This window comes from Chiloscyllium plagiosum, chromosome 12 (genome assembly GCF_004010195.1).
Source record: "Chiloscyllium plagiosum isolate BGI_BamShark_2017 chromosome 12, ASM401019v2, whole genome shotgun sequence".
NCBI classification, from domain to species: domain Eukaryota; kingdom Metazoa; phylum Chordata; class Chondrichthyes; order Orectolobiformes; family Hemiscylliidae; genus Chiloscyllium; species Chiloscyllium plagiosum.
Genome location: NC_057721.1, coordinates 38,447,979 through 38,473,397, shown reverse-complemented (window position 1 = coordinate 38,473,397; position 25,419 = coordinate 38,447,979). Strand labels below are relative to the sequence as shown.

At 40.9% G+C, this 25,419-nt stretch overlaps 1 protein-coding gene across 3 annotated transcripts in view; it reads right to left on the bottom strand.

Moving 5' to 3' along the window:
• Nucleotides 1-3,225: 3,225 nt before the first annotated feature.
• The window catches only part of si:dkey-100n23.5 (cyclic AMP receptor-like protein A), a 213,975-nt gene continuing 191,781 nt past the window's right edge, over nucleotides 3,226-25,419 (bottom strand). For all 3 annotated transcript variants that reach the window (XM_043700836.1, XM_043700837.1, XM_043700838.1), the window contains 2 exons: nucleotides 16,085-16,232; nucleotides 3,226-7,033 (listed from right to left, as the gene is read on the bottom strand). In XM_043700836.1, the coding sequence (XP_043556771.1) occupies nucleotides 6,869-7,033; nucleotides 16,085-16,232 (313 nt within the window). In that variant the 3' untranslated portion in view covers nucleotides 3,226-6,868. The remainder of the gene's footprint in view (nucleotides 7,034-16,084; nucleotides 16,233-25,419) is intronic.

Here is a 25,419-nt window from a genome sequence, read left to right as displayed (position 1 = left end):
TCTGTATTAACAGAGAATAGCTCGTGCATTTTGATTTTAATGTTTTGGGGCTTTTAAGATTAAAAGTTAAATAGCTTGGTGGTCAGTTAGGGCATCCTATGTGGTTTGTCTCATCCCTGCATCTTTACTAAGCTGTAGTCAAGACTTATTAAGCTGCGTTTCACTGTAAGTCATTCTTTTCAAGGGTCTCATAGCTGTGGAACTGCTTCAGCATTCATTTCCATTATCAAACAGCTCTTAAAACTCCAGCCTGACATCATCCAATTACCACTTCCTTCTCTCTTGCTTCAACCTTACACTCCAATGTGAAAATAGTAGCACCAAGTTAATCAGCTATACTTATTCAGCACAGTCATGCCAAACCGTCAATTCCACATCAGTTTAGGGGAATAACAATCACGCAGGATATTTTGGAAATTTTCCACTCGATTGATCTTGTAATAATTTTTTTTTACACAACGTACAATCAAAAAGATTGTGCAATGCTGAAGTTAAAATATGACTTCAGAATGTTATGTTATCAGGTATCTCTTCAGTTTCTCTGATTCTCATTTCTGTTGCTAGATCTCTACAACTAGACATTTACAATAACCTCCAGGTGACACAGTACTATCCAAAAATTAATTTCCTCTTGCTCCAAGCATGCTTTTGCAGTGATGTTTAGATGAGGAAGGTATATCAAATCGATATTATTTTATGTGGCTCTATGATTCATGGTTTAACAGTGGGCTGACCTCACAAACTGATTTGTAAAATTGCAGTTTCTGGATCTGGAAGGGATAATATTAAGCGTAACAAATACTCACATTTATACAACAACTTTCAGACAGAAATACGCTTCCTGGAGACATAATCAAAGAAATTGACGCCAAGTCAGAGGAGATATTAGTGGACGTGATCCGAAGCTTAGTTAAAGAGGTATGCTTTTTGGAGAGTCTTCACAATGGAAAGGGAGGTGCAGGTAGTGGGATTTAGGGAAGAAACATCAGAGATCAATCTAAGCAGCTGATGGTATGGCTGCTGAATTAAGGGCAGGGTGAAGGGGAAAAGCATATGGATGGAGAAGAAGGAATATAGAGTTGAGGGGTTTTGTAGCATGGATGATATTCCAGAGGTAAAGTGGGATGAAGCACAGGGACAAGAATTTTCAATTTGAGGCAATAGGAGGCAACTAGTATGCAGGTACAGCAGGTAGTAGGAAGACAAATCAAATTTTAGTATTTAATGCTAAAGAGATAGTGTATAAAAGTAGGGAAGTGTTGTCGCAACAGTACATGGATTGGTGAGACTACGTACAATTTTGGTTTCCTTGAGGAGGGATGTAATTGCATTGAATGCAGTTGAGAGGAGGTTCACAAGATTGATTCCAGAGATGAAGGGTTTATCTTATGGAGAGAGAGTAAGCAGTTTAGGTCCATGCTCTTTAGAGTTTAGAAAAATGAGAGATCTAATTGAGGTATATAAGATGCTAAAGAGGATTGACAAAGAAGATGTAAAAGGGATGTTTCCTCATGTGGGTAATCTAGAATGAGAGGTGATAGGTTTAGAATAAGGGGTAGCAGGTTTAAAACAGAGATGAGGAGAAATTATTTGTCTCAAAGGGTAATGAATCTTGAAGAGTGCAATGGATGCTGGGACATTGAACAAATCGAAAGAGCAGATAGCCAGATATTTAATTAGCAATGTGTTGAAGACTTATGGAGAGTAGACAGGAGAGTGCAGATGAGGCCAAAATGAGATCAGCTATGAACCTATCTAATGGTGAAGCAGGCTCAAGGGCTGAAATACTTACTCCTGCTCCTAATTTGTTTGTTCTTATGTACTTACTAAGGGTTTGAGTCTGACTGTAATTGGTCAGGTAGCCCCATCTATCCTGGTGGGGGTGAGCATACTGGAAGGGGGGGGAGGTAGTGGGTAGGGAAGAGAAAGAGAAACAAGAAGAAATGGTTTGTGCCTGATGCTGTTATATTTGAAGACACAGGGAGTAAACTAAACTTCATCACAACATGTCTCTCAAGCTTGATTGAGTTTTGTGAAGAAGTAACAAAGAGGATTGATGAGGGCAGAGTGGTAGATGTGATCTAAATGGACTTCAGTAATGCGTTCAACAAGATTCCACATGGGAGACTGGTTAGATCTCATGGAATACAGGGAGAATTAGCCGTTTGGAAACAGAATTGGCTCAAAGGTAGAAGACGGTGGTAGTGGAGGATTGTTTTTCAGACTGGAGGCCTGTGACCAGTGGAATGCCACAAGGATCGGTGCTGGGTCCTCTACTTTTCATAATTTATATACATGATTTGGATGTGAGCATAAGAGGTACAGTTAGTAAATTTGCAGATGACACCAAAATTGGAGGTGTAGTGGACAGCGAAGAAGGTTACCTCAGATTACAATGGGACCTTGATCAGATGGGCCAATGGGCTGAGAAGTGGCAGATGGAGTTTAATTCAGATAAATGTGAGTTGCTGCATTTTGGGAAAGCAAATCTTAGCAGGACTTATACACTTAATGGTAAGGTCCTAGGGAGTGTTGCTGAATAAAGAGACCTTGGAGTGCAGGTTTATAGCTCCTTGAAAGTGGAGTTGCAGATAGGTAGGATAGTGAAGGCGGCGTTTGGTATGCTTTCCTTTATTGGTCAGAGTACTGAGTACAGGAGTTGGGAGGTCATGTTGCGGCTGTACAGGACATTGGTTAGGCCACTGTTGGAATATTGCAGTCAATTCAGGTCTCCTTCCTAACTGAAAGATGTTGTGAATCTTGAAAGGGTTCAGAAAAGATTTACAAGAATGTTGCCAGGGTTGGAGGACTTGGAGCTATAGGGAGAGGTTTGAATAGGCTGGGGCTGTTTTCCCTGGAGCATCGGAGGTTGCGGGGTGACCTTATAGAGGTTTCTGGAGCATCGGAGGTTGCGGGGTGACCTTATAGAGGTTTTTAAAATCATGAGGGGCATGGATAGGATAAATAGACAAAGTCTTTCCCTGGGGTCGGGGAGTGCAGAACTAGAGGGCATAGGTTTAGAGTGAGAGGGGAAAGATATAAAAGGGATATAAGGTGCAACTTTTTCACGCAGAGGGTGGTACGTGTATGGAATGAGCTGCCAGAGGAAGTGGTGAAGGCTAGTACAATTGCAACATTTAAGAGGCATCTGGATGGGTATGTGAATAGGAAGGGTTTGGAGGGATATGGGACGGGTGCTGGCAGGTGGGACTAGATTGGGTTGGGATATCAGGTCTGCATGGATGAGTTGGACCGAAGGGACTGTTTCTGTGCTGTACATCTCTATGACTCTAATTGACTCAAATGAGAAAATGTTAACCTTCCCCAGAAAGGATTGGGTTGTGGTAGAGTGAGATGCTCAAATTTTAAATCCAATTTTAAACTCTCTCTGACTTGCTAATACCAATATCTGGATTTAGTGGAACTGGGTTAATCCATTCGTCTGAGGCAGATTGGTCATTTCAATATTTTGATGGACATTCCAAGGGAGAATATTTTCTTCTCTTGGATATGATCCATACTCTTATCATTCATCAAAGAAAGGCACCCAAACTTGGAATCAGCTGCTGAGGTTGGGAATTCGATACCATCACTAAGTGCACCTGTGATCCCAAAAGCATCATCAGGTCCTTACTTTTGATGTTCACCTGTCCAAATGGAATGCAAGCCTGAAGCTCAGGCTGACTTCCTGGGGGAGATTCTGTTGTGACACCTCGGGCTGCATTTAATCCAGGAAGGGGGTGAGGGGTCAGCAGGTGCATTTGGACGTCATAGATTCTATGTCAAGGAATATTAGAGCCGTTGGTTCAAGCGTCTTAAGAATTTGAAGAAGTAATGGTTAATTTTGCAGTCCAGGAAGGAAAGCAGGGTGTATACTTTTTTTGGTCGGGCAGAACGCAGTGAGGGTTTGCACATTGAAGATAGTACACTCTTTGATTCCTACTGCTTTAAAAATCACTTTAAAAGAAAGGTCAGCCGCGCCAATTGAATCATGGCATGGGCAGGGTAATATTGGAGTAATATTTTGACCCTTAATTATTACTAATATATGATGGGCAAGCTGAAAATTCTGGCAACCACCCACAACCAAATTTATTGGGGTGAGGTCAGGTAAACATGGAAATGTGGCTGATTAGCTACTCAATCTGTTTTAAATGTTTCATCCACCCTCCTTGCTGTCTCCCCATTAAAAGCATACTCCATGGAGCCATGTAATAGTCAGCCTCTGGGCTTCTGAATTTCCTCATCAAACTCCCACTCACCCTATTCGACTACTAACCAATTCAAACAATATATTTCACTTCAGTCCATTTGGCCTATATTTAATATTTATTAAAATATTAAAATTCCTCAGTTCTTTAAACAAGTGAAATAGGGATATAGTCTAAATTATTTGTTGGAATAAAGATAAAACATCACAGCATTTTTCAAAAATGCTCAACTTCGCTATTGCTGTTGAGCACTCATTTCCTTTTGAGAATTAACACTGTAACAAAGTAAAAAAAACATAAAATAGAATTATATTTTATGCTTTCTTGATTAAAAATGAAAGTCTCACTAGTTTATTCTTTATAGACCACCAAAGGACATAACTTACAAATATAATTTTCCTTTAAACATTAGGTTATAATACAATGAGCTGAGCACATCTTCAGAGTTCCTGTCATACAACTCTGACTGCCAAACAGGATGTCTGTTTTTGATGGGAAGGCTAGTCCTGACAGCATTCTCTCTATGCAGCATTGTGGCAGAGGATTAAGAAATAGCATTTCAATATCAGCTGTGGCCCAGGGGTTACAGTCTCAGCTCCCAGTTAGAAGGCTGAGAATTCAACTCCCACCCCCAAGATCTGAGTACATAATCTGGGTGAACATTTTGCTGCACTGCTGAGGAGGACTATGCTATCTCAGACACTGTCTTTTAAGAGAAATGTCAAACCACTCTCATGGACATAAAAAAAATACATTAAACCATTTGGAGAAAAGCAGCGTTTTTGCAATTCTGAGGTTGTGAAAGACACTGTATAAATTAAAATTCTTTGAACTGCCTTGCAAGTCAGTAATAATGGTAGTTATCAGGCTATTATTCTACTTTAGGCCTCATACAGCTTGAATGCCAAATTCACATTTTAAAGTTGAGATGTGGGTTTCAGTTCGTTCCTCTAATCGACTATATGGTGAAATCTGACTCTGGTGGAAGCATAAAATGAACCACAGTGTGGTCTTGATTAACTCTTCTGATTTTGCTTTAGACCAAAGTATATGAAAAGGAACTGGGTCAATGTTTATCATGGGTAGCTGATTTGATGCTGCTGATTTGTAGTCCAAGCGAATTTTAATTCCACTCCGTATTTTAAAGCTGCAATAATAAAATTCTAGGGAACAGGGATGGCCCAATATACAAGTATACAAATTCAGACTCCCAATTTGCTTTAATAGTTGTGTTTTGTTACTGCAATGGACTTTTCTTATTCTCACTCCCATTCTTGGGTTTAGTCAGATCTCATAAACAGTTGTTTAGTGTATGAGATTTTACATTTTGGGACAAATGGGTTGAGTAAATTGAGGGCAGTGCCTAAATTATACTACTTTAGTAGCAGAAAATTGATCACAGAACAATGTAAATCATGTCTCTGTTAGAAAAGGCTTCAATTTTGTAAAACGTGATGCTAAACTCTTTCTAATATTTGCCAGTGACCAAGTATCAGCTGCAAACATGAAAACAAGAAGGTTACCTGCACACAGGCTCCCATACAGTTGCGCCAAACAGACTGTCAGGATTAAAGACAGCAGTTTATGGTGAGAGCTAAATGTTTCTTACCACTGCCACAAAGATGCACCATCTTGTTAAGCCACTTAATTTTATATTTTCTGCAATGTTCTACAAAATGAACAAACTCAAACAAAAAATGTTTCTAAGGCAGATTCGTTCATTTCAATTAACAGCATTTCTGGAAGATTTTGTAGGAAAGCTCTAGTTTACTACATATAGGCACAATAATCCTATAAGCAAATATAAATTACACAAAGCAGTCCATAAGCCAAGATCTGATAACAAAACACAATTAAAAATAGTTAATAAGAATCATATGGATTTGGACATCGTTAGATGGCTTTAATGTTTGCTTGATCTTTGAAAACAGTTATCTTCAATAACTTGGACACTTTAAATAACTAATGTTAAATTAAATTGTAAACATTTTTCAAAAAGTTGTCCTGTAGTTATGGCTTTCCATCATTTTGTCTGTGTCTACTTAGGGCTCTACACTGTGCATTTCCTCTCCTTTTCAGCTTCCCTACCCTCCTGAACTGTCTGCTTTCCCCACAGCATACTGTACAGGGATCAAAGTCATAGTTTCACTCATTATAATTCATACGCAACCTGAATCAAATAGACTGGTCAGCCAAATTGAGAATGCACTGTTCTGAAAATATTCAAATACAATTAAAGCAAAATCAACATAAAAATCCAATGCCCTCACTAAAGAAATAAAGTAAATATATTTGTTTGAAATAAAACACTGCACTTAACTTTTCATATATGACCATTAGATCAATTTCATCAAACACTTTCCTCTTACTCAACATTATGTTCTTAGTTTTTCTATTGCTTTAGACTATCCTTTTCCTTTGTGTGTAACATAAACCAGAGACAGCTGAAAGGAACAACCTCTTTAACTATGTGTTTGTGTTTAGCATGATGGTTCCTCCACAAATCTGAAGCTTCTGTTCCAGTTTTATGACATTAAATATTAAGACCCTAGAATTAATAATGAGGGTTGACAGCTCAGCTCTAGTGTCACGGAGGGGTTCTTCCTTTGTCTAAGAGTCCAACAGTGCACATGCTCAGTTGCGGGGTGTTGCTGTTGTCAGGGCCTCCTGTCCCTGGATGTCACGGTCGATGAATAAATTGCTCCTGTGCCGTCATCACATGAGTCTGAGGAATCGCTTTCCAAATGGGCCATGTAGCGCACAGGCCCCGGCTGGTACTCCTTGATCAATGTTGTATCAGAAAATCGGGACTGGAAAGCAAGCTGAAAAAGAATGAAATGTCATGCAGTGCAATAAAGGCATTATTTTAGGGACATAGTTGGTCGGGCTTTATGTTTTTCTACCTAAAGAGTAACGTGTGAAAATGTCAAAAAAATCATTACAAATAAAATATATTATTAAAGCAAACAAAATGAACAAAACAACAATTCCTACAACAATGGTCTCTTAACCCTTTTAACAGTTTGAGAATACTGTATTGGGGACTTACTACTATTTTGAAGAACAGTTGAGAGGGCATTTTTGATCTGGTGAAAAGGGGAACTGGTAACATTCATGCATTGGAGTCATCTTTCCAATCTACAAGCCACATGATTTTTTCTGAAAGGTCACCTCAAAATAAAATGATCAACAAACAGCAGGAGGAAATAATCAGGAAGTAAATGATAAAAAAAATTTAAAAGAAAGTGTACTAATATGAAAAAAACTGAAGAAATGTTGAAATGCACAGTAAAGAAAGTAATGTATTACTTTCAAGGTCAGGGTTAATAACAGACTAATTTATTGATGGAGCCACTGACAAGACATCAAAGCTACACCATTCATGAAAAAGCTTTAGATGTACTTCTATGTTGAAACTCAAGTTAATTTGGGCTGAAATACTTTAATCTGATCATCAGCATGATGGGATACTGTTAAGTACTGTGTTGACGTGTGTTTTTTTTGGTAACATTATTATTAACTGGCTCAACAACAGGGTGCAGCTGCAGACAACTGTAATAAGCATAGATATCTCAAGGCTTTGACCCCGGTGCTCGCTGGAAGCACGGAAATCATACTGATCTACCAAAAGGCAAGCCATAGATTTCCTGTAGCCTAAAGCATGCTTCAACAATTTTGGTTCAGTGAGTGAAGATAAAGTCAGCTTTTGAATTTCTGTATAGAAAACAATTGACATTCAACTGATACTGTTTGATGAATAGTGACAGGGACAGGAAATACAGTTTGTGTAAATTTGCTGCTAATATTCTACTTGAGCCCCTCAGCCAGACACTGGGCTCATGTTACTGTGGTCTTGCTGTGACATTTATTACAGACAAAAAGATGGAAAGCTTGTCCTTGTTGTCAACAGGCCTTAGTCAAGGGGACTAGCCTTCACTCAGGAAACTCAGCATGGTAAGGCAGTATCTGATACAGTCCAGGTCCTTCTCACGGTGGTGAGAGTCAGGGTCATCATCATATAACGGGTGAGGGCCCTCATGATGAGCAGCACAATGTAGTCACAATATTGTGACTTTCTGCCCTATTGTAGGCTGTTTTCTTCCTGGAATGAGAAGAGAGTCAGGTAATATGGAAGATGAAACAGCTACTACTGTTGATTCAGGTGGGTAGCAGCACAGAGGACTTACAGGGCTGGTGGTGTCGGGACGGAGAGACCGAGTGAGGAATATGCTGCAGGCAACAGTGAGAGTGGTGGAGCATGAGCTTTGGAGGGAGGTGGGTGCAATAGCAGAAAGAGTAAGTGTGAGGTATCAGAGATGCCTTCTTCCTATATTGCTGGGCATTCCTCCAGATGACTGAGAATGAATCCCACAATTTTATTGACACAGAAGGAGTCCATTTGGCCCATCATGCCTCTACCTAGTGCCTAGTGCCAATTTCATGCCTCTTCCTCATATTCCTGCACACCATTTCTATCCAAATAATTATCCAATATCCTCAAAGTTTGGAGAAGATTTGTAGCTCGGGTGCTCGTTGTTGTGGTTCTGTTCGCCGAGCTGGGAATTTGTGTTGCAGACGTTTCGTCCCCTGTCTAGGTGACATCCTCAGTGCTTGGGAGCCTCCTGTGAAGCGTTTCTGTGATCTTTCTTCCGGCATTTATAGTGATTTGTATCTACTGCTTCCGGTTGTCAGTTCCAACTCTGAGAACAGCCAGGGAATTCCTAGAGACATGGCACTCATCCACAGATTCAATCAATAAGCACATCGACCTGGACTCAATATACCGGCCACTGCAGTGGACAGCTGGAACCGACAACCGGAAGTGGCAGATTCAAACCACTATAAATGCCGGAGGAAACATCACAGAAGCGCTTCACAGGAGGCTCCCAAGCACTGAGGATGTCACCTAGACAGGGGACGAAACGTCTGCAACACAAATCCCCAGCTCGGCGAACAGAACCACAATATCCAATATCCTCTTGAATGCCTCAATTGAACCTGCCTCCCCCACATTTTTAGGCCATGAATTCCATACCCTAACTATTTGCTGTGCAAAACGTATTTCTCACATCATCTTTGCTTCATTTGCATGTCACTTTAAACCTATGCCCGTTTGATTTCCTTTATTTTACGAGTTGGAACAGCTTCTCCCTATCTACTCTATCCAGTCCACCATGATTGTGAAAATCTCTATGAAATCTCCTCTCCAAGGAAACAGTTCCAATTTCTGCAATCCATCCTCATCATTTCTCATTCCTGGAACCATTCCTGTAAATTGTTTCTGTGCTGTCTCCAATACATTCATACATCCTATAATGTGATGCCACAACTATATGCAATGCTGCAGCTGAGCTCTAAGAATTGTTTTATGCAAGTTCAACATCACTCCCTGCTCTTAAACTCTATGCCCCTGTTAAAAAATGCAGAGAATGCTATATGCTTTATTAACTGCTCTCCTCACCTGTCCTACCACCTTCAATGATCTTGGATAAACACCCAAGTCCCACTGCTTTGTACCCACCCCCCATTAAAATCTGCCCTCAATTTTTTATTGTCTTTCCATGTTCTTCCAGCTAAAGTGGAAGTTCAACTCGAACCTCATCAGCCATCTACCTGTCCATTCCACCAACTAGTCAATGTCCTTTTGGAGTTCCACACTATCGTCCTCAGAGTTTACAATTTTTTCAAAGTTTAGTGTCATCTGCAAACTTTGAAATTGTCTCCAGCACACCAATATCCAGATAATTAATAAATATCAGAAAAGGGCCCCAGTATTGACTCAGAGAGGATTCCACTACAACCATTCCTCCATTACTCTCCCTTTCTTATCCGTCTGCAACCATCCCTTTCATTCTATGACCTATACCTTTTTTCACATGTCAGTATCAAACGCCTTCTGGAAATCCTACATATACTACATCAACAGTGTTACCTTCATGAACCCTTTCATGTTAACTCTTCAAAAAACTCCTTGGCTTTATCCCAAGTGGCAACCTCGGACCAGATTACCATGGTGTGGTGTCATAGACTCTACTGCAGGTCCTGAGAGATGAGGAGTTTCTGCTTGTGCATCATCTCAAACAGCAGGAGCTCCAGGTTCCTGTCCACAAAGTAGGAGACGAGTTTCCCCATCTGCCAGGTCTGAACCCTGCAGGGGCATCTGGAATGAAAACACTCATCCAGATTCACAATGATGTGGAAATCGTGTGTACACATGCCTCAGGAGTGGGAACAGCAAATAATGTGACTGGTTTGGCAAGATTCCATGAAAAGCTTCAATGCAATTTGCACTTAGAGTCATAGAGTCATAGAGATGTATAGCATGGAAACAGACCCTTCGGTCCATGCCGACCAGATATCCCAACCCAATTTAGTCCCACCTGCCAGCACCCGGCCCATATCCCTCCAAACCCTTCCTATTCATATACCCATCCAAATGCGTCTTAAATGTTGCAATTATACCACATTCTCTGGCAGCTCATTCCATACACATACCTCCCTCTGCGTGAAAAAGTTGCCCCATAGGTCTCTTTTATATCTTGCCCCTCTCACCTTAAACCTATGCCCTCTAGTTCTGCGCTCCCCGGCCCCAGGAAAAAAACTGTGTCTATTTATCCTATCCATACCCTTCATAATTTTGTAAACCTCTACAAGGTAACCCCTCAGCCTCCGACGCTCCAGGGAAAACAGCCCTAGCCTGTTCAGCCTCTCCTTATAGCTCAAATCTTCCACCCTGGTAACATCCTTGTAAATCTTTTCTGAACCCTTTCAAGTTTCACAACATCTTTCCAATAGGAAGGAGACCAGAATTGCATGCAATATTCCAACAGTGGCCTAGCCAATGTCCTGTACAGCTGCAACATGACCTCCCAACTCTTGTACTCAATACTCTGACCAATAAAAGAAAGCATACCAAATGCCGCCTTCACTATCCTATCTACCTGCAAATTGTAAACTATAAAATTGAGCCCAATGTGTTTGATTCTTAACTGCTCTCTTAAATGGCATGGCAAGCCACTCAGTTCAAGAGGAATTTACTGGACTTGCCGGCAATGCCAGCTCTGAAAGAATGAATTAAAATAAAATGCTACATCTAGGAAATAGGCAACTATGACCTGGATATCACTTGAAGATATGTTATTTAAATACACCCTTTTACAAAGCATGCCAATAAGGGAAACCTATAGTTCTTTCTCGGCTACACAATATGATGGCCCTTCGTTGCCCAATCATGTTGTGTAACATGTGATTTCTTTGATGGTGAGATATGATGGTCCCTCCATCATTGGCAGCTTATTAAATGACCTTGTAATTTTGGCTTGTAGCAGCACTGAAGGATTAGCTGGGTACAACATACGTGGGTACAATGCCAGTCAACAGTTTCAATTTTGTGGCAGTTCTCTCACCTGACAGGAACCCTGGACAAATGGCATAACTGGACATTTAACCATTTATCTGGTGTTTCAGTTAATATTAAGATATGAGGGGGAAAGTGATGCTGCAGATCAGAGTCGAAGAGTGTGGTGCTGGAAAAGCACAGCCGGTCAGGTAGCATCCCAGGAACTGGAGAGTTGTCGTTTCAAGCATAGGCTCTTCATAGGGAATGCCCATTCCTTATGAAGAGCTTACGCTCGAAATGTCGATTCTCCTGCTCCACAGATGCTGTCTGACCAGCTGTGCTTTTATAGCACCACACTCTTTGACTCTTAAGGTTTGAGGAAATTGTTCTACTTTATTCAACTTCACAGTTTTAATATGTTGAATAAATTTACTCAATACATTATAGCGGTAGAGTAATACTTTAACTTATGTACGATTATTGATATATAAATAGACAACCATATTCTTTAAAAGGTTTTTCACATTTTGTTTTACCACACCCACAACAGCTTGTAAATAAAATCTCTTAAACATAGACAAATATCTCAAAGGAATCACAGAAATATCAGCAAATAAATTTTGACATCGAGATGTAGGAGGAGGTATCAGGAGAAGTGACTTAAAGTTTGGTTAGAGAAAGATATTAAGAATCATCTTAAAGGGCAAAAGAGAGGTGGAGAGGTTGAGAAGCCTAGGAGAGGGAATTTGAGAGCTTACGGCCTTGGCAGTTGAAGGCACAGCTACCAATGCTGTAGCTGCTTGTAGTTACTCCTGCCAGGAGATCTGCTCTCATGGTCTGCCATGCTTGTACATTTTGCACCACCCTCACACATCCAGCACGGTGGCACAGTGGTTAGCACTGCTGCCTCATAGCGCCATGAGACCTGGGTTCAATTCCCGACTCAGGCGACTGACTGTGTGGAGTTTGCACATTCTCCCCGTGTCTGCGTGGGTTTCCTCCGGGTGCTCCGGTTTCCTCCCACAGTCCAAAGATGTGCAGGTCAGGTGAATTGGCCATGCTAAATTGCCAGTAGTGTTAGGTAAGGGGTAAATGTCGGGGTATGGGTGGGTTTCGCTTCGGCGGGTCGGTGTGGACTTGTTGGGCCGAAGGGCCTGTTTCCACACTGTAAGTAATCTAATCTAATCTAATCTAATCTAATCTAATCTAATCTAATCTAATCTAATAACCAATCTGTGACCTCCATCACCAACTACACCTATGTTGACTTCTCTTTCTGCTACCCTCACTTTACCCTCTAGAGGAGATCTGTGTAACCATTCAATTCCGATCAAATGGTCAAAATACTGATATTTTATTGGATGCCACTTAGTGTCAACCAGACCCTTCAGTCCAACTCGCCTACGCTGACCATGTTTCCCAACTAAACTCGCACTATTTCCATCTAAGCCTTCCCTATTTATGTGCCAGTCCAAATGTGTTTTAAATGTTGCCTGCATCTACCACTTCCTTTGGCAGTTCATTCCACACACGAATCACCCTTTATGTGAAAAAGATGCCCCTCAGGTCCTTTTTAATTCTTTCTCCTCTAGTTTTGAACTCCCTTACCTTGGGGGTGAATATTTGGAATCCTCTATCCCAGAGGGCTGTGGAAGCTCACACTTTGAGTATATTTAAAGTAGTGGTTGATACATTTTTGATTATCGATAGCATGAAGTGTTATGGGACATTGTGGGTAAAAGGCATTGAAGTGTTCACTCAGCCACGATTGTATTAAATGGAGGAGCAGGCTCAAAGGGCTAAATGGCTTATTTATGTTCTTTGTAATAGACAACATTAAAGGTAACAAAGTCAAGAAAGAGGGTTTCATCAGCAGATGAGTTGAGACAGAGACATAGTCAGCTGATGTTCTGGAGGTAGAAATAGGCTGATGGTACAGAATGTGGCTGGAATCTTAGCGAAAGGTCAAACATGACACCATGGTTGCAATGAGTTTGAAACTGCTGGGGAGAAGGTGGATTTGGTGGAAGGGTCTGGAATTTGGAAGGGTCTGCAGACATAGACTTCTGTCTTCAATATCAATTTGTATCTATATCTAAATTCTAACCCAAGGGCTACAGTACAAGGACATGGAAGTTATGTTGCAGTTGTACAAAATCCTGGTTAGACCCCATTTGCAGTACATTGAGCAGATCTGGGCAGCGCACCTTAGGAAGGATATACTGGCCTTGGAGGGGGTGTAACATAGATTTACAACAACAACACATTATGAGAAGGGATTATACAAATGAGGCCTGTTTTCTCAAGAAGTTAGAAGGTTAAGGGGTGATCTGATCAAAGTCTTCAAGGTAGTAGCAAATTATTTCAACTAGTTGGAGATTCTGGAAGAAGGGAATGAGAATTAGGACCAGACTAGAGGTTGGTAGATGTTTGGAAATCACATCCACAAATGATGCTAAATCAGCTGTTAATGCTAAATCTGAGATAGATAAATTTTTGTCAAGCAAAGATATTAAGGGATATGGATCAAAGTCAGGTTTACAGAGTTAGGCCACAAAGCAGCTACGATCTCATTAAATAGCAAAACAAGCTTGAGGAGCAGAATGGCCTACTCCTGTTCTTATGTTTCTATACTTTTGAGGAAATTTCTGCTCATTAAGAATTAGATGACAGACAAGGAGTCTGATATTTTAAAGATAGTGAAGAGGGTTGAGAGGTGGAGCTGTCTGTTGTCATTATACAAGTGGAAACTGATATAATAAAACAAAGAACTGCAGAACCTGGAGATCTTAAACAAAGACAGAGATTGCTGGAGAAACTCAGCAGGTCCGGCAGCATCTTTGAGGAGAAAGAAGAGTTAACATTTTGAGTTTGGTGACTCTTAGTCAGAAGATATTGCCAGATCTGCTGAGTTTCTCCAGAAATTTGTTTATATTTGGAACCAAGTGCTGTGCTTTCAGATAATGTTATTTAGGGGCTAACACGTAGATGAGAAATTTGAAAGATCTAAGGATAGATCATTGGACAGTATCCAAGGTAATGGTGCAGGAATGGGAAATGAAGCTACTGACCATGATCATCAGGTTACATCTGGATGTTTAAGAACTGGACGAGTACAGTCCCACTTACCTGGTAGACAAGTAATAGAGGAAGTTAGCTTGGTCATTTATGTCAAAGACTGCTTAGAGGTCAAGGAAGACAAGGAGAGACAGTTTATCTTTGTCACAATCCAATATGAAGTCCATTGTAACTTTAATAATGGCCATTTTGGTAATGTGGCAGGGGCAGAAACCTGATTGAAAGGGTTTAAAGAGAGTTCCAGGAAATGTAGGCACGCATTTGAGTAGTGACAGTATGTTCAAGGATGTTGGAGAGGAAACTGATGTTGAGAAACCAAGGCTTGAGGTGATGGCAGTTGGGCTCAAAGGAGAAAAAGATGCCACAGGAGTAAGGGGACAGACCAAGGTGGGATTTGATGATAACAGCCGCAGTAACATTGTGATTGAGTAGCAACTGCTACAAAGACGTGGTCAGACAGGAAGGCTGCACTTTGGAGAGTCTCTCTCCAAGCCTCTGCCAGATTTGTGTTAAGTTTACAATGTTGATGTGGTGAGCTCACAGGTGGCTCACAAGTGAACAGAGATGGAGAGAGAGAGAGAGCGACAATGACAGTTCATCTGCTGGCAGAGTCCACATGATCAGGACTCGATGAGTTCGACGGAGATTGGCAAGATTATTTCTCAGCGAGAGTGCTTGGCAGGAATGCCGAGAAGAGAGAATGATTGGCTTGTGTGGATGCTGCTTGTAGGGAGGCCGAGACATGGGTTTGAAATGTCCATTCAGTGAATGAGAAGAGAGGCACAGAGTGAAGATGCAGGCATATGCCTGAAATATCGACTCTTCTGCTCCTTGGATACTGCCTGATTTGCTGTGCTTTTCCAGCGCCATACTTTTCAACTCTCATCTCTGGCATCTGTAGTCCTCACTTCATTCTTATCTAAGAACTTGTCAAGCCTGATACAATGACAGGAGAGTGTACGAGAGACAAAAAGGATAAAGGGTCGGGATAGGAATTTTAGAAGGCAGGTAAAAGATAATTAACACTTTAGAAATGAACATCCTAATGGCTGGCTGGCTAACCACGGTGCCATCTTCAAACCCTCTGTACTGCATGACATTGCAGCTGGAGTTGATTGGTACAATTGCAGCTAAACAGAACAGTATCACAACCATCGGCCAGCACTGTTGCAGTCTGACTAATTTTGATAGTGTGGCTGAATGTCTATGACTCATACACTGGTGGGAAGGAAACAACTGGCTGCTTCAAATATTAACTTCCTGTAGCTATTTAAAGGGAAAGTCTTGCAGCTACTTAAAGGGATAAAACAATAGACTTTTCAAGTTTCAAACTCAGGAGGTTTGTGGTAAAACACAACTTCTGCAGGACTTGCAAAGCAATTCTTCAGGATAAAATAAGGAAAGGAAGGGAGCCATATTTTTAAACTCAAATAGCAATTGCCACTGCTAAAGTTACCTGTAGAGATGTGAAGTTCAGCTGGCCCCATGTTTCCCTGTCCAACCCAAACACAATGGCATTGGCCAATCCATGGAGTGGTGCAGTAATAACATGGAGGAGTGTCAGGATAAAAACAGGATGACTGGGATCAAACGCATTGTGCAGCCTAATGTGGGAAAATAGAACAGAAAGTAATAAACAAATGCAATTTTCTTATATTAAAATATAACTAAAAATTCACAAGTACTAGATTACCCTGTCAATTTGCAGCTGCATTTCACATCAGAAGGTTTTGAATGTATTTCAGTATAGAGTGGCAGAGAATTATACAAGCCAAAGAAAAAAGTAGGGAATATCTTCCTGGATTTCTCGGTGGGGTGGAAATCAGGAGATTTGATGCAAATCTTTGCATGCAAAAATTCCATGTAATTTTCTGATTTTCACTGTGACCAGGAGATCCAATACAGTTCTGCACAGATTCAAAACAAATCTCTGATTATCTCAATTGAACTGAAATTGTGGCTGAGAACAACATCCATCAAGCACCATGCTAATGGTTCTTATAGGGAGCTGTTCTTCTAAAGCAGGCTCATTCCAGGATTAGTCTGAGATGGATTAAAGAATAGCTTAATGGATGATAATTACTTCAAGATAGGAACATGGGAACAAGAATAAACCAGTCAGACCCTCAAGTCTATTCTTCCATTCGATTAGATCATTGTTGATCCACAACCTAACTCCTTAGCTCTATTTACCTTGACTCTTTAGGTTAAGAAAACTCTGCCATTCTCAGATTTAAAGTTTAACAATTGATATTTGTGAAAACTTACATATGTGGTGGTAGACATTGAGAACGCTCCCTGGATTGCCTATATTGAAAGATCTGTATTGTTCCAGGGCATCCCTGGTGCTTGACCAGCTATGTTAAGTTCACTAATTAAATCTGCGAAAATTCACCTTCACTGGAGTCTGGAATTCTCTGTCTACTTCAGATCACCCTGCAGACTGTGGTGCTAATGGTTAGGACGCACCTAGCCGAATAAGCAACAGGAAGCTCACCAGTAATCTGTTCTGATTAGCTAGGAGAAAGTGAGGACTGCAGATGCTGGACAGCTGGAATTCCTGAAGAAGGGCTTATGCCCGAAACGTCAATTCTCCTGCTCCTTTGATGCTGCCTGACATGCGGCGCTTTTCCAGCAACACATTTTTCTGTTCTGATTAGCTACATGATTAGCTGATTAAACTCCAGCATATGCACATTTGGGATTCCCAAACCTCAGCTCGGCCAATATGCACCCAAAGTTATTAGATGTAGTCTAAATTTCACAGAATCTTGAATTAGAGACCCTTAAGCATTCTAATGGATGGGTGCACATCACAACAAAATAAATAAATTAGCAGATAAACAGGCCTTGAGCTTTACAGGTTTAGGAGAACACATATGAAAAACATAATGTGAAACAAAGTTGTTCTAAACTATTGTAAATACTGATATTGTCTGAATTTCCAATACGTTACTGCAATATTAAAATACATTCTGCCTAACAAATATTTATTATTTTCCATGTTCCCTTTTGTATTTCAAATCAAATGCAGAGTATCTACAGGACTCCTAAAGCAAATAAACAGTCAGCCTAACCTCAAGGCCACAGCAACTCATAGGACTATATGTCATTTAGTCTGAATGAATTGATGCAGTGAATCATAGAGTGAATGAAGCTACCAGGGGAAATGGACATTGCCAGAAGAAAACAAGGCTTTTATACACTTTGGGGCTATCTTAAGAAGCAGAGACATGTGTTGGTTTTGAATATTACTTTTAAAATAAATGCATTTGTCAAAATTAATTGCTCAATGTATTTAATTTGTTTTAGAATAACAGATGTGATAGTGGTTATAAAAGTTCATTTTTAACTACAATATGGCAACAATATTGTAAAATATATTGCTACATCAAATTATTCCTAATTGCCCAATAAGTGCTGGCATGCTGACTACCACTCTCCATTTACAGAATTATCAATCTCAATCATAAGGGGGTGTTTAAGTGGAGCCTAGATATTTCCCCATATAAAGATAAGTTGGCAGTCTCTCATTTTGGGCACCTCTTACACACCTTTTAACAGATATTGCATCTGTGCTGGATAAAACAAAGGTAAAAATTGCTAACTCATCTTTCTGGTCAAGACACGTGTATGTCGCAGATAAATCCAATATGCCAGAAAGCCATTGCTTTTTTGAGAATGTTATATACTATTACTTTATTTCATCCAGTAAGATCCTTCCAGGCCTTAAAACTGAAACAGACAAAGGAACAGATGAATGGTTTACTTTCTGCTACCTACATATGTTAATCTTGAATTGGCTGAAAGAGCAAACAGAAATATCCCAATGACAGTCACTGAAGCATGACTTGTTGATACGGCAGCCAGACAATCTCTGTTCCTATTGAAGGAGATGTTTGGCTTCTACTTGGCAGCTCCATTCACAAGATTACAAAGATTTGGATTTCAATATGAAATCAAACATAAACTCTGTCAATGCTATACTATACTGGGGTTAGTGTAACCACATATTACATCATCATACCACTAGAAAAGGTATTTTTACTTTGTGGTAGGAAAGGCAAACAATTGGGCGGGGTGGCGCCAGAAATATGTCTGCTTCCTACATGCCACCTCAGCAGTTAAACTCTAGATGTGAAGACTTTCTCAACTAGCCATCAGTTTTTTAGTGGTCAATTGATGGACACTTCAGAGCTTCAAGCCACCACTAGTCTGACTACCTGCAACCCCAACTGAGAGAACACAGCAGCCGGCCTGCCAGGTCAGGGGCTCCACTTTTTCCTATACTAGCGGCAACTGGGGGCAAGCAGTTAACTGCTGAAAACCAGCATCCCGCCCTTACCATGTATTCTTCTGATATCCCCTTCCCTTGCAAACTCCCATCCTGTGACACCAATATCTTGAGTGAATTAAAAATGTAGTTGTTGAGGACATCAGTCTCAAGGTTAGAAAAATTCTCATGCCTTTGTTCTGTGAACTCCAGGGCTACCAATATTGAAATTGATAAATGTGCTGCACACAGAAAGCAAGTTCCATCTACAACCAACTCTATAAATGTATCTGCAATGACATAAGGGTGATCAAATATAAAAGGCACTCTAAAAGAGAACCTTAGATTGCAGACCACCTCTCTTTGAGAAAATACTGCAGCTGAGGCAAACACTGAAACTTTGTTAGTTTCTGTGGATGTCAATGCCAAACTTGTACTGGACTCTTCAGACATGAAAAGACTCCGTGAAGATGATGAAATCACTTATAGCTTTGATGTTCTTGAGAAATAAGCAGTCTAACAGCAGAGGGTTAATAATCAGGGAACACAGTTTTATGATAAGAAGCAGCAGATTTAGAGGGGATATGAGGATTTCTTTCATCCAGAGGGTTGTGGAAATCTGGAACTTACTGCTTGAGGCAGGAACCCTCAAGACATTTAAGTATTTAGATGAGCATTTCAAATACTGTACTATACAAGGCTGGAAAATGTGATTGGAACAGAAAGATGCTTGATGATCAACATGGGCAGGATGCGCTGAAGGGCCTTTTTCTGTGTTGTACATTCTCTGTAACACTACATAAATATTTACACATGAATTCCTAGTATGTTTACTTTGACTATTTAAAACGCTGACATACAAACATGACTAAACATTAAAAAACAGCAAGCAAAGTTTCTGTGTTGTAGGAAAGTAGTTTCATTGTAAGAAGTCCATGCTCAGAATTAAATATTCATTTCTTCATTCAAGGTCATGGACTGCATTACTTCAGCTGGTTCAGAATAAAGAATGAGTAGGTAACTCACTTCTAGTCTAGGCACAGGTCAGTTCAATCTTTCACTTAACACTTTGTTAGAGCACAAAGAGAACCATAGAATTGTTACAGTACAGAAGAAGGCCATTTGGCCCATCTTGCCTGCACCAGGAGTATTACCCAGTGCCTATCTCCTGCCTTTTCCCCATATTCCTGCACACCATTTCTATCTAAATAATCACCTGATACCCCTCCTGAAGCTTCATTTGAGTCTGCCTCCACCATACTCCCCTACACTTTGAACCACTCCTACAAAAGGATGACAATGAAGAAAATTAGAAGTGAACAGGGTACTGTACAGAAGTACTTTTAACAAAATGTAAATATAAAATACGAAGGGGCTCTTGCGGTGTGGTGGCAAAGCCCCTACCTCTGGACTAGAAGGTTCAAGTCCTTCCTTATTCAGAGTTGTGTAATAATATTCCTGATCAGGTTTGTTAGAAAATATCTATGTAAAACATTAACTTATTCATTAGCACCACTACCCAGTGAGTCATCTGATAAAATGCATGAGTTAACATTAAATCTGCTGTATTCTGTGCTCAAGCAGATTGTACCTGTCATGTGTATCCATTTACGAAAAAAACTTTACCTTTATTAGCAGCAATCTAATATATTTATAACTTATTTCTTGTTCCTTTAACCAAAACATGAAAAATACATAGTCATAGAGATGTACAGCATGTAAACAGATCCTTCGGTCCAACCCGTCCATGCCGACCAGATATCCTAACCCAATCTAGTCCCACCTGCCAGCACCCGGCCCATATCCCTCCAAACCCTTCCTATTCATATACCTATCCAAATGCCTTTTAAATGTTGCAATTGTACCAGCTTCCACCACTTCCTCTGGGAGCTCATTCCATACACACATCACCCTCTGCGTGAAAAAGTTGCCCCTTAGGTCTCTTTTATATCTCTCCCCTCTCACCCTAAACCTATGCCGTCTAATTCTGGACTCCCCCATGGAAAATATAAATCCTGCAAACATTGTCAATTAGTGAACAAGAACTATCAGTTTGACAAAGTCCCAAAATTGTGCTTATGACATTTGAATGTCTTTGAGAAACATAGCGTTGAGGTTGGGAATGTTCTTACAAGACAGGGTACATAGCAACCAGAAGAATATAGGGAGAATCTTATAGGTGTCTGAGTAATGTGGGCTATCATGAGAAGTGGACAAACAGCCGGGCAAGGCCTACCTTGATACAGGGAACACACCACTCCATCTTTTGCTGAGTGGCATGGGGGGGGGGTAGGTTTTCTCATTCGGCAGTGGCACGTTGCCAATTGAGGGGGGGTTATTGCTTGTTAAATGCCTTATTAATAGCCTACCTCACCTCATTAATATTTAGCTTCCTACCTTATCATACACGCCAACAAGTTAGACACTGAGAATTCTCGATATGGAAGTCACAGCTTCAGCTCACCTCTGGCTGTGAGCTGCCAGGATCTCAGAGCATGACATATGGGCGCCAACCACACACAATCCTGGCCAATAGACACTAGCATTTGACACTTGTCAACCTTCGCAACCATCATGGCATCTTTCTGATACATTTCGAAGCACAGTTTAGGAAATCCAAACCTATAATGCAGGGCGGACAAGTAAATAGTATCGAAAGGCTGCAGTAAAGACAGTTTGCGCACAGCGTAGGGGCCCTACTCAAGGACTGGACAAAGCTCCATCTCAGGGCTGCTCGATTGCTCCTTTAGTGCTTGCTCATTTAATGCTTACCTACATACTTGCAGCATCCATGCCTTACCTCGCCATGCCAGTTGGTGCACTGGCACTTCAGCCATAGCCAAAGGTTATCAGTACTGCCGGACCCACATAGACTGGCTGCTTGTCAATGGAGATTTGTCAGAGGTGAGGGGGCATACCCACAGTCACTCATCCACTGTCAGGGCATTCATGTATGTAGCACAGTCCAGGAATGGGCAACAGTGTGCTCAAAGAGGCTAGCGGCAGCAATCAGAGGAGCTGCAATCAGAGTGGTCGGGGATTGATCAGTCAGGTCTACAGGCTGCTCAGCAACATCAGTCAAAGGCCTGGGTGAATAGAGTCCTGCAGGTCCAACCGTCAATTGTTAAGGAGGGTGCAAGCGAGGCCAGTAGGGTAAGCAAGGGGATCACTGAGGTGGAGTAGCAAAGGCTGAAGTGGGGAAGCAGAAGCATTTGTGGAGGTGGGAACAAGGATGGCAAGTACAGTAGACTACCGGAAAGAGGTTATTGGTAGTGACCACCACCGTAACCTCCACAGTAGGAGTGCTGAAGAGCAGGGTGGGCTTCATTAATGTATAATGTCAGAGCTCAGGGGTCAGGTAATGGAGTGGTGATGACCTAGTGGTATTATCGCTAGACTATTAATCCAGAGACCCTGGTAATATTCTGGGGATCTGGGTTTGCATCCTGCAATGGCAGATAGTGAAATTTGAATTCAATACATTAAAGAAAAGTCTAACATTCAGAGTGTCATGATGACCATGATTACAGGAAAAACCCATCTTGTTCACTAATGCCCTTTAAGGAAGGAAATACGTCATCCTTTCCTAGTCTGTCCCACACATGGCTCCAGATCCATAGTAAAGTTATGGTTATGATGGACAAAAACTGCTGGCCCAGGCAGCAACATCCATGTCCTGAAAATGAATTAAATAAAGGACAGTTGGAAGTCCAAAGTGGTAGCCCTCCACACTGGAGGGGATGGATGGAAATGGGCGAAAGCACAGGATCTGCCTCTGTTTAGGACAAAGGGCAAATACATGAAACATGTTTGCAAGCTCCAGTTACATTTCATTTGGAATTATTCCTTCGGACACGTGCAATTCATGCAGAGCGACCACATTTAAATGCCAAATGTTGGTCACAAGCAGACTGCACCACACCACTAATTTTATTAAACTAATATTGTCATTTCAGTACTGCAGAAGCTAGTAGCAAAAACTCAAAAGGAAGTGAATGCTGGCCAAAAGCACCCTTCAAGTGTGGCACTTCCAGTTGCGGGATGAGGGAAACATGGCTGCAACATACGTCATGTAAGTGTGATGACAGGTGAATGCAATGAACAGTGGAATGACTGATGTGGGTCTGAGATGGAAAGGGGGTCAGAGACAGTAGACGCTCCCTTTTTGATGTAATGTGTTGGCCACTCAGCCAGTGTGGCATCTTCACTAAGTTGTGCTCTGACCAGGGCTGTAGTGCAGCAGGCGACAGCGTGAGGAAAGGCCAGTTGCACAGCTTGCAGCTGTCTGCAGAGGCCCTCCAGTATAGTCTGCACAGAGTCACCACGACTGGAGTAGGCTGTGAGGTGATGTGATAGATGCTGAGAAACCAGGGGAACGGGAGCAATCGTCTAATGAGAAGGATAAGGACAGTGAGCTGCAGGAAGCTCTCCTTGCGCATGACAGAGCTCAGCTGTGTCAGTCCTACAAGGCAGACAGGACCTGGTTAACACGCAGTTCCAGTAGATGAGAGCTGGGTGCAGCAGACCGTCAGGGCCTGTCAAGGTCAAAATGCCAGCACATCATTTCACTGAGGGAGTGAATTGCAGCCTTTTCACATTTCCTTTGTGTTCCCCTTTATTGGCTGTCAATAAAATTATCCAATTGCTTGCATGTCTGGGATGTTCCCCCACTGGGCAAGGATGAGATGTGGGTAATTGCTAGGCAATTAGAAAAGAGTAACAGGGACTGAGAAAGGTGTATCTAAGGCCCTGTAAAGTGTGCAGTCTGGTAGTTAAACAGTAGAGTGGTAGAATGGGATTTCATGTGTGACACAGTGTCAGCTATGTACCATGCGCAGTGTGGCTTTGTGACTGCTGTACCACTGAATGGCAATGCCAGATTACCTACATTTATCTGAATGAGACGGGAGGGACATTTGAGAGGGGTAAGTAGCTAAGGATTTTCAGTTAACAAGATCTGGTGAGAGATCTCACTAGGTCGTGTAATGAGAATCCCTCCAAAAAAGTCTACGTGACTTGCACTTAGCCACAAAAAGAAGATCCAGCCCTATCAATTTTATTGATATATTAAACTTTTTTTTTGCTTAATCAATTTTACTTAAGCAAAAATTTGCCAATTTTGGTACAGCACAGTTAACCTGCTTTTGTATGAATTGATTCAGAAACCGGTAAAGGTATTTAGCTTGATGCCAAATCAATGGTAAGGTAGACAAAATACCTTTGCATTTTTTTCCATTAGAATCTAGCACTTGTGACCTATTCAGTTTGAATCCATCAGCTTTGGAGGCAAATTTAAAGTGGCATGAGGAGGTGGAAGTCTTTAATGTAAAATTGGATTAAATAAATTCAGGCATATTTGCATGCTCTGCATTTTAATTCACAACGTTTGTGAAATTTTAGGATAAAGCTGTGCTGCAAATAAACTTCTAGATGGTGAGGAGAATTAATGTGCAGTTGATATAAACTAATAAATGGAATGAGATGACAATAAACAGCATCAAGCTCTTGCACTTGTGCACAACACAAAAACTGTATGATCAATAGTGCTGACTGTCGTGTCAGTTCAGAAAGCGAAATACACATCTATTTCTGACAGACCACCTACATGTTTAAATTAGTTTTTTTTGAAGTTAAGTGCCTGGCCTTTTGTCACGGATAAACTGCCCATTTTCAAAATGTTTGCTTGGGTTTTACTTTCTAAGTCTGAGCTACTCAAAGTACTTTGTTATTCAGATCAAGAAAAAAACAGTCATAATGGCACAGCCCTTCAACAAAATAGCAGGCTTGGTTAGTGGGAATGCCTTTCTTTACTTCAAGCACTGAAACATGTAACACATTTTCCTCTGGCTAATGAGATTTACATTTTACACACCGTGCGTTTTTACAACAGAGGCTGATTTGAAAATGTTCCAGAAATTTACTAATATTTAACAGCAGTGAAGCAGTGACAGAACTGTAAAAAAAATGCTATAATTTAAATGTCTCAGCTGATACGATTTTGACAATACTGCGTTGTACTTACTATTGCCCCTAGCAGCCTAACACCCAACTTTTACAAAAGTGAGGATAGTACTCACAGACGATACTGAATGGAACAACTTATTAAACCAACAAGGCATGGAAATTATGCTATGTCATCAAATAATATGACAGTTACTCTACCATCAGATAGTAAACAGGATTCATCTAATTTGATGTGCATGCTTCACCCACTACTTCAACTTTAATTTTTTTTGTTTCCTTGACCTTAATTTTGTTACTAATGTCCAATTATCTGATACTCTCACTGTCTCTCCCTGACGCACATGCTTAATTTTACCCAAATTGCTGATTTATCTTAAAGCCGTGATATTTTCATTGCTGATTCTGAACTTGCCCTTTTTGAATCCTTCCATCCACATTACCCAGGGTACCTTTATCAAATTAGGATCTGGTCTTGTTGTGGGAAATGCATGAGATCCAAAGAGAGAGATACTGACTTTTGGGAGGGTTGTAAGATGTATAAAGTTACACGCGTA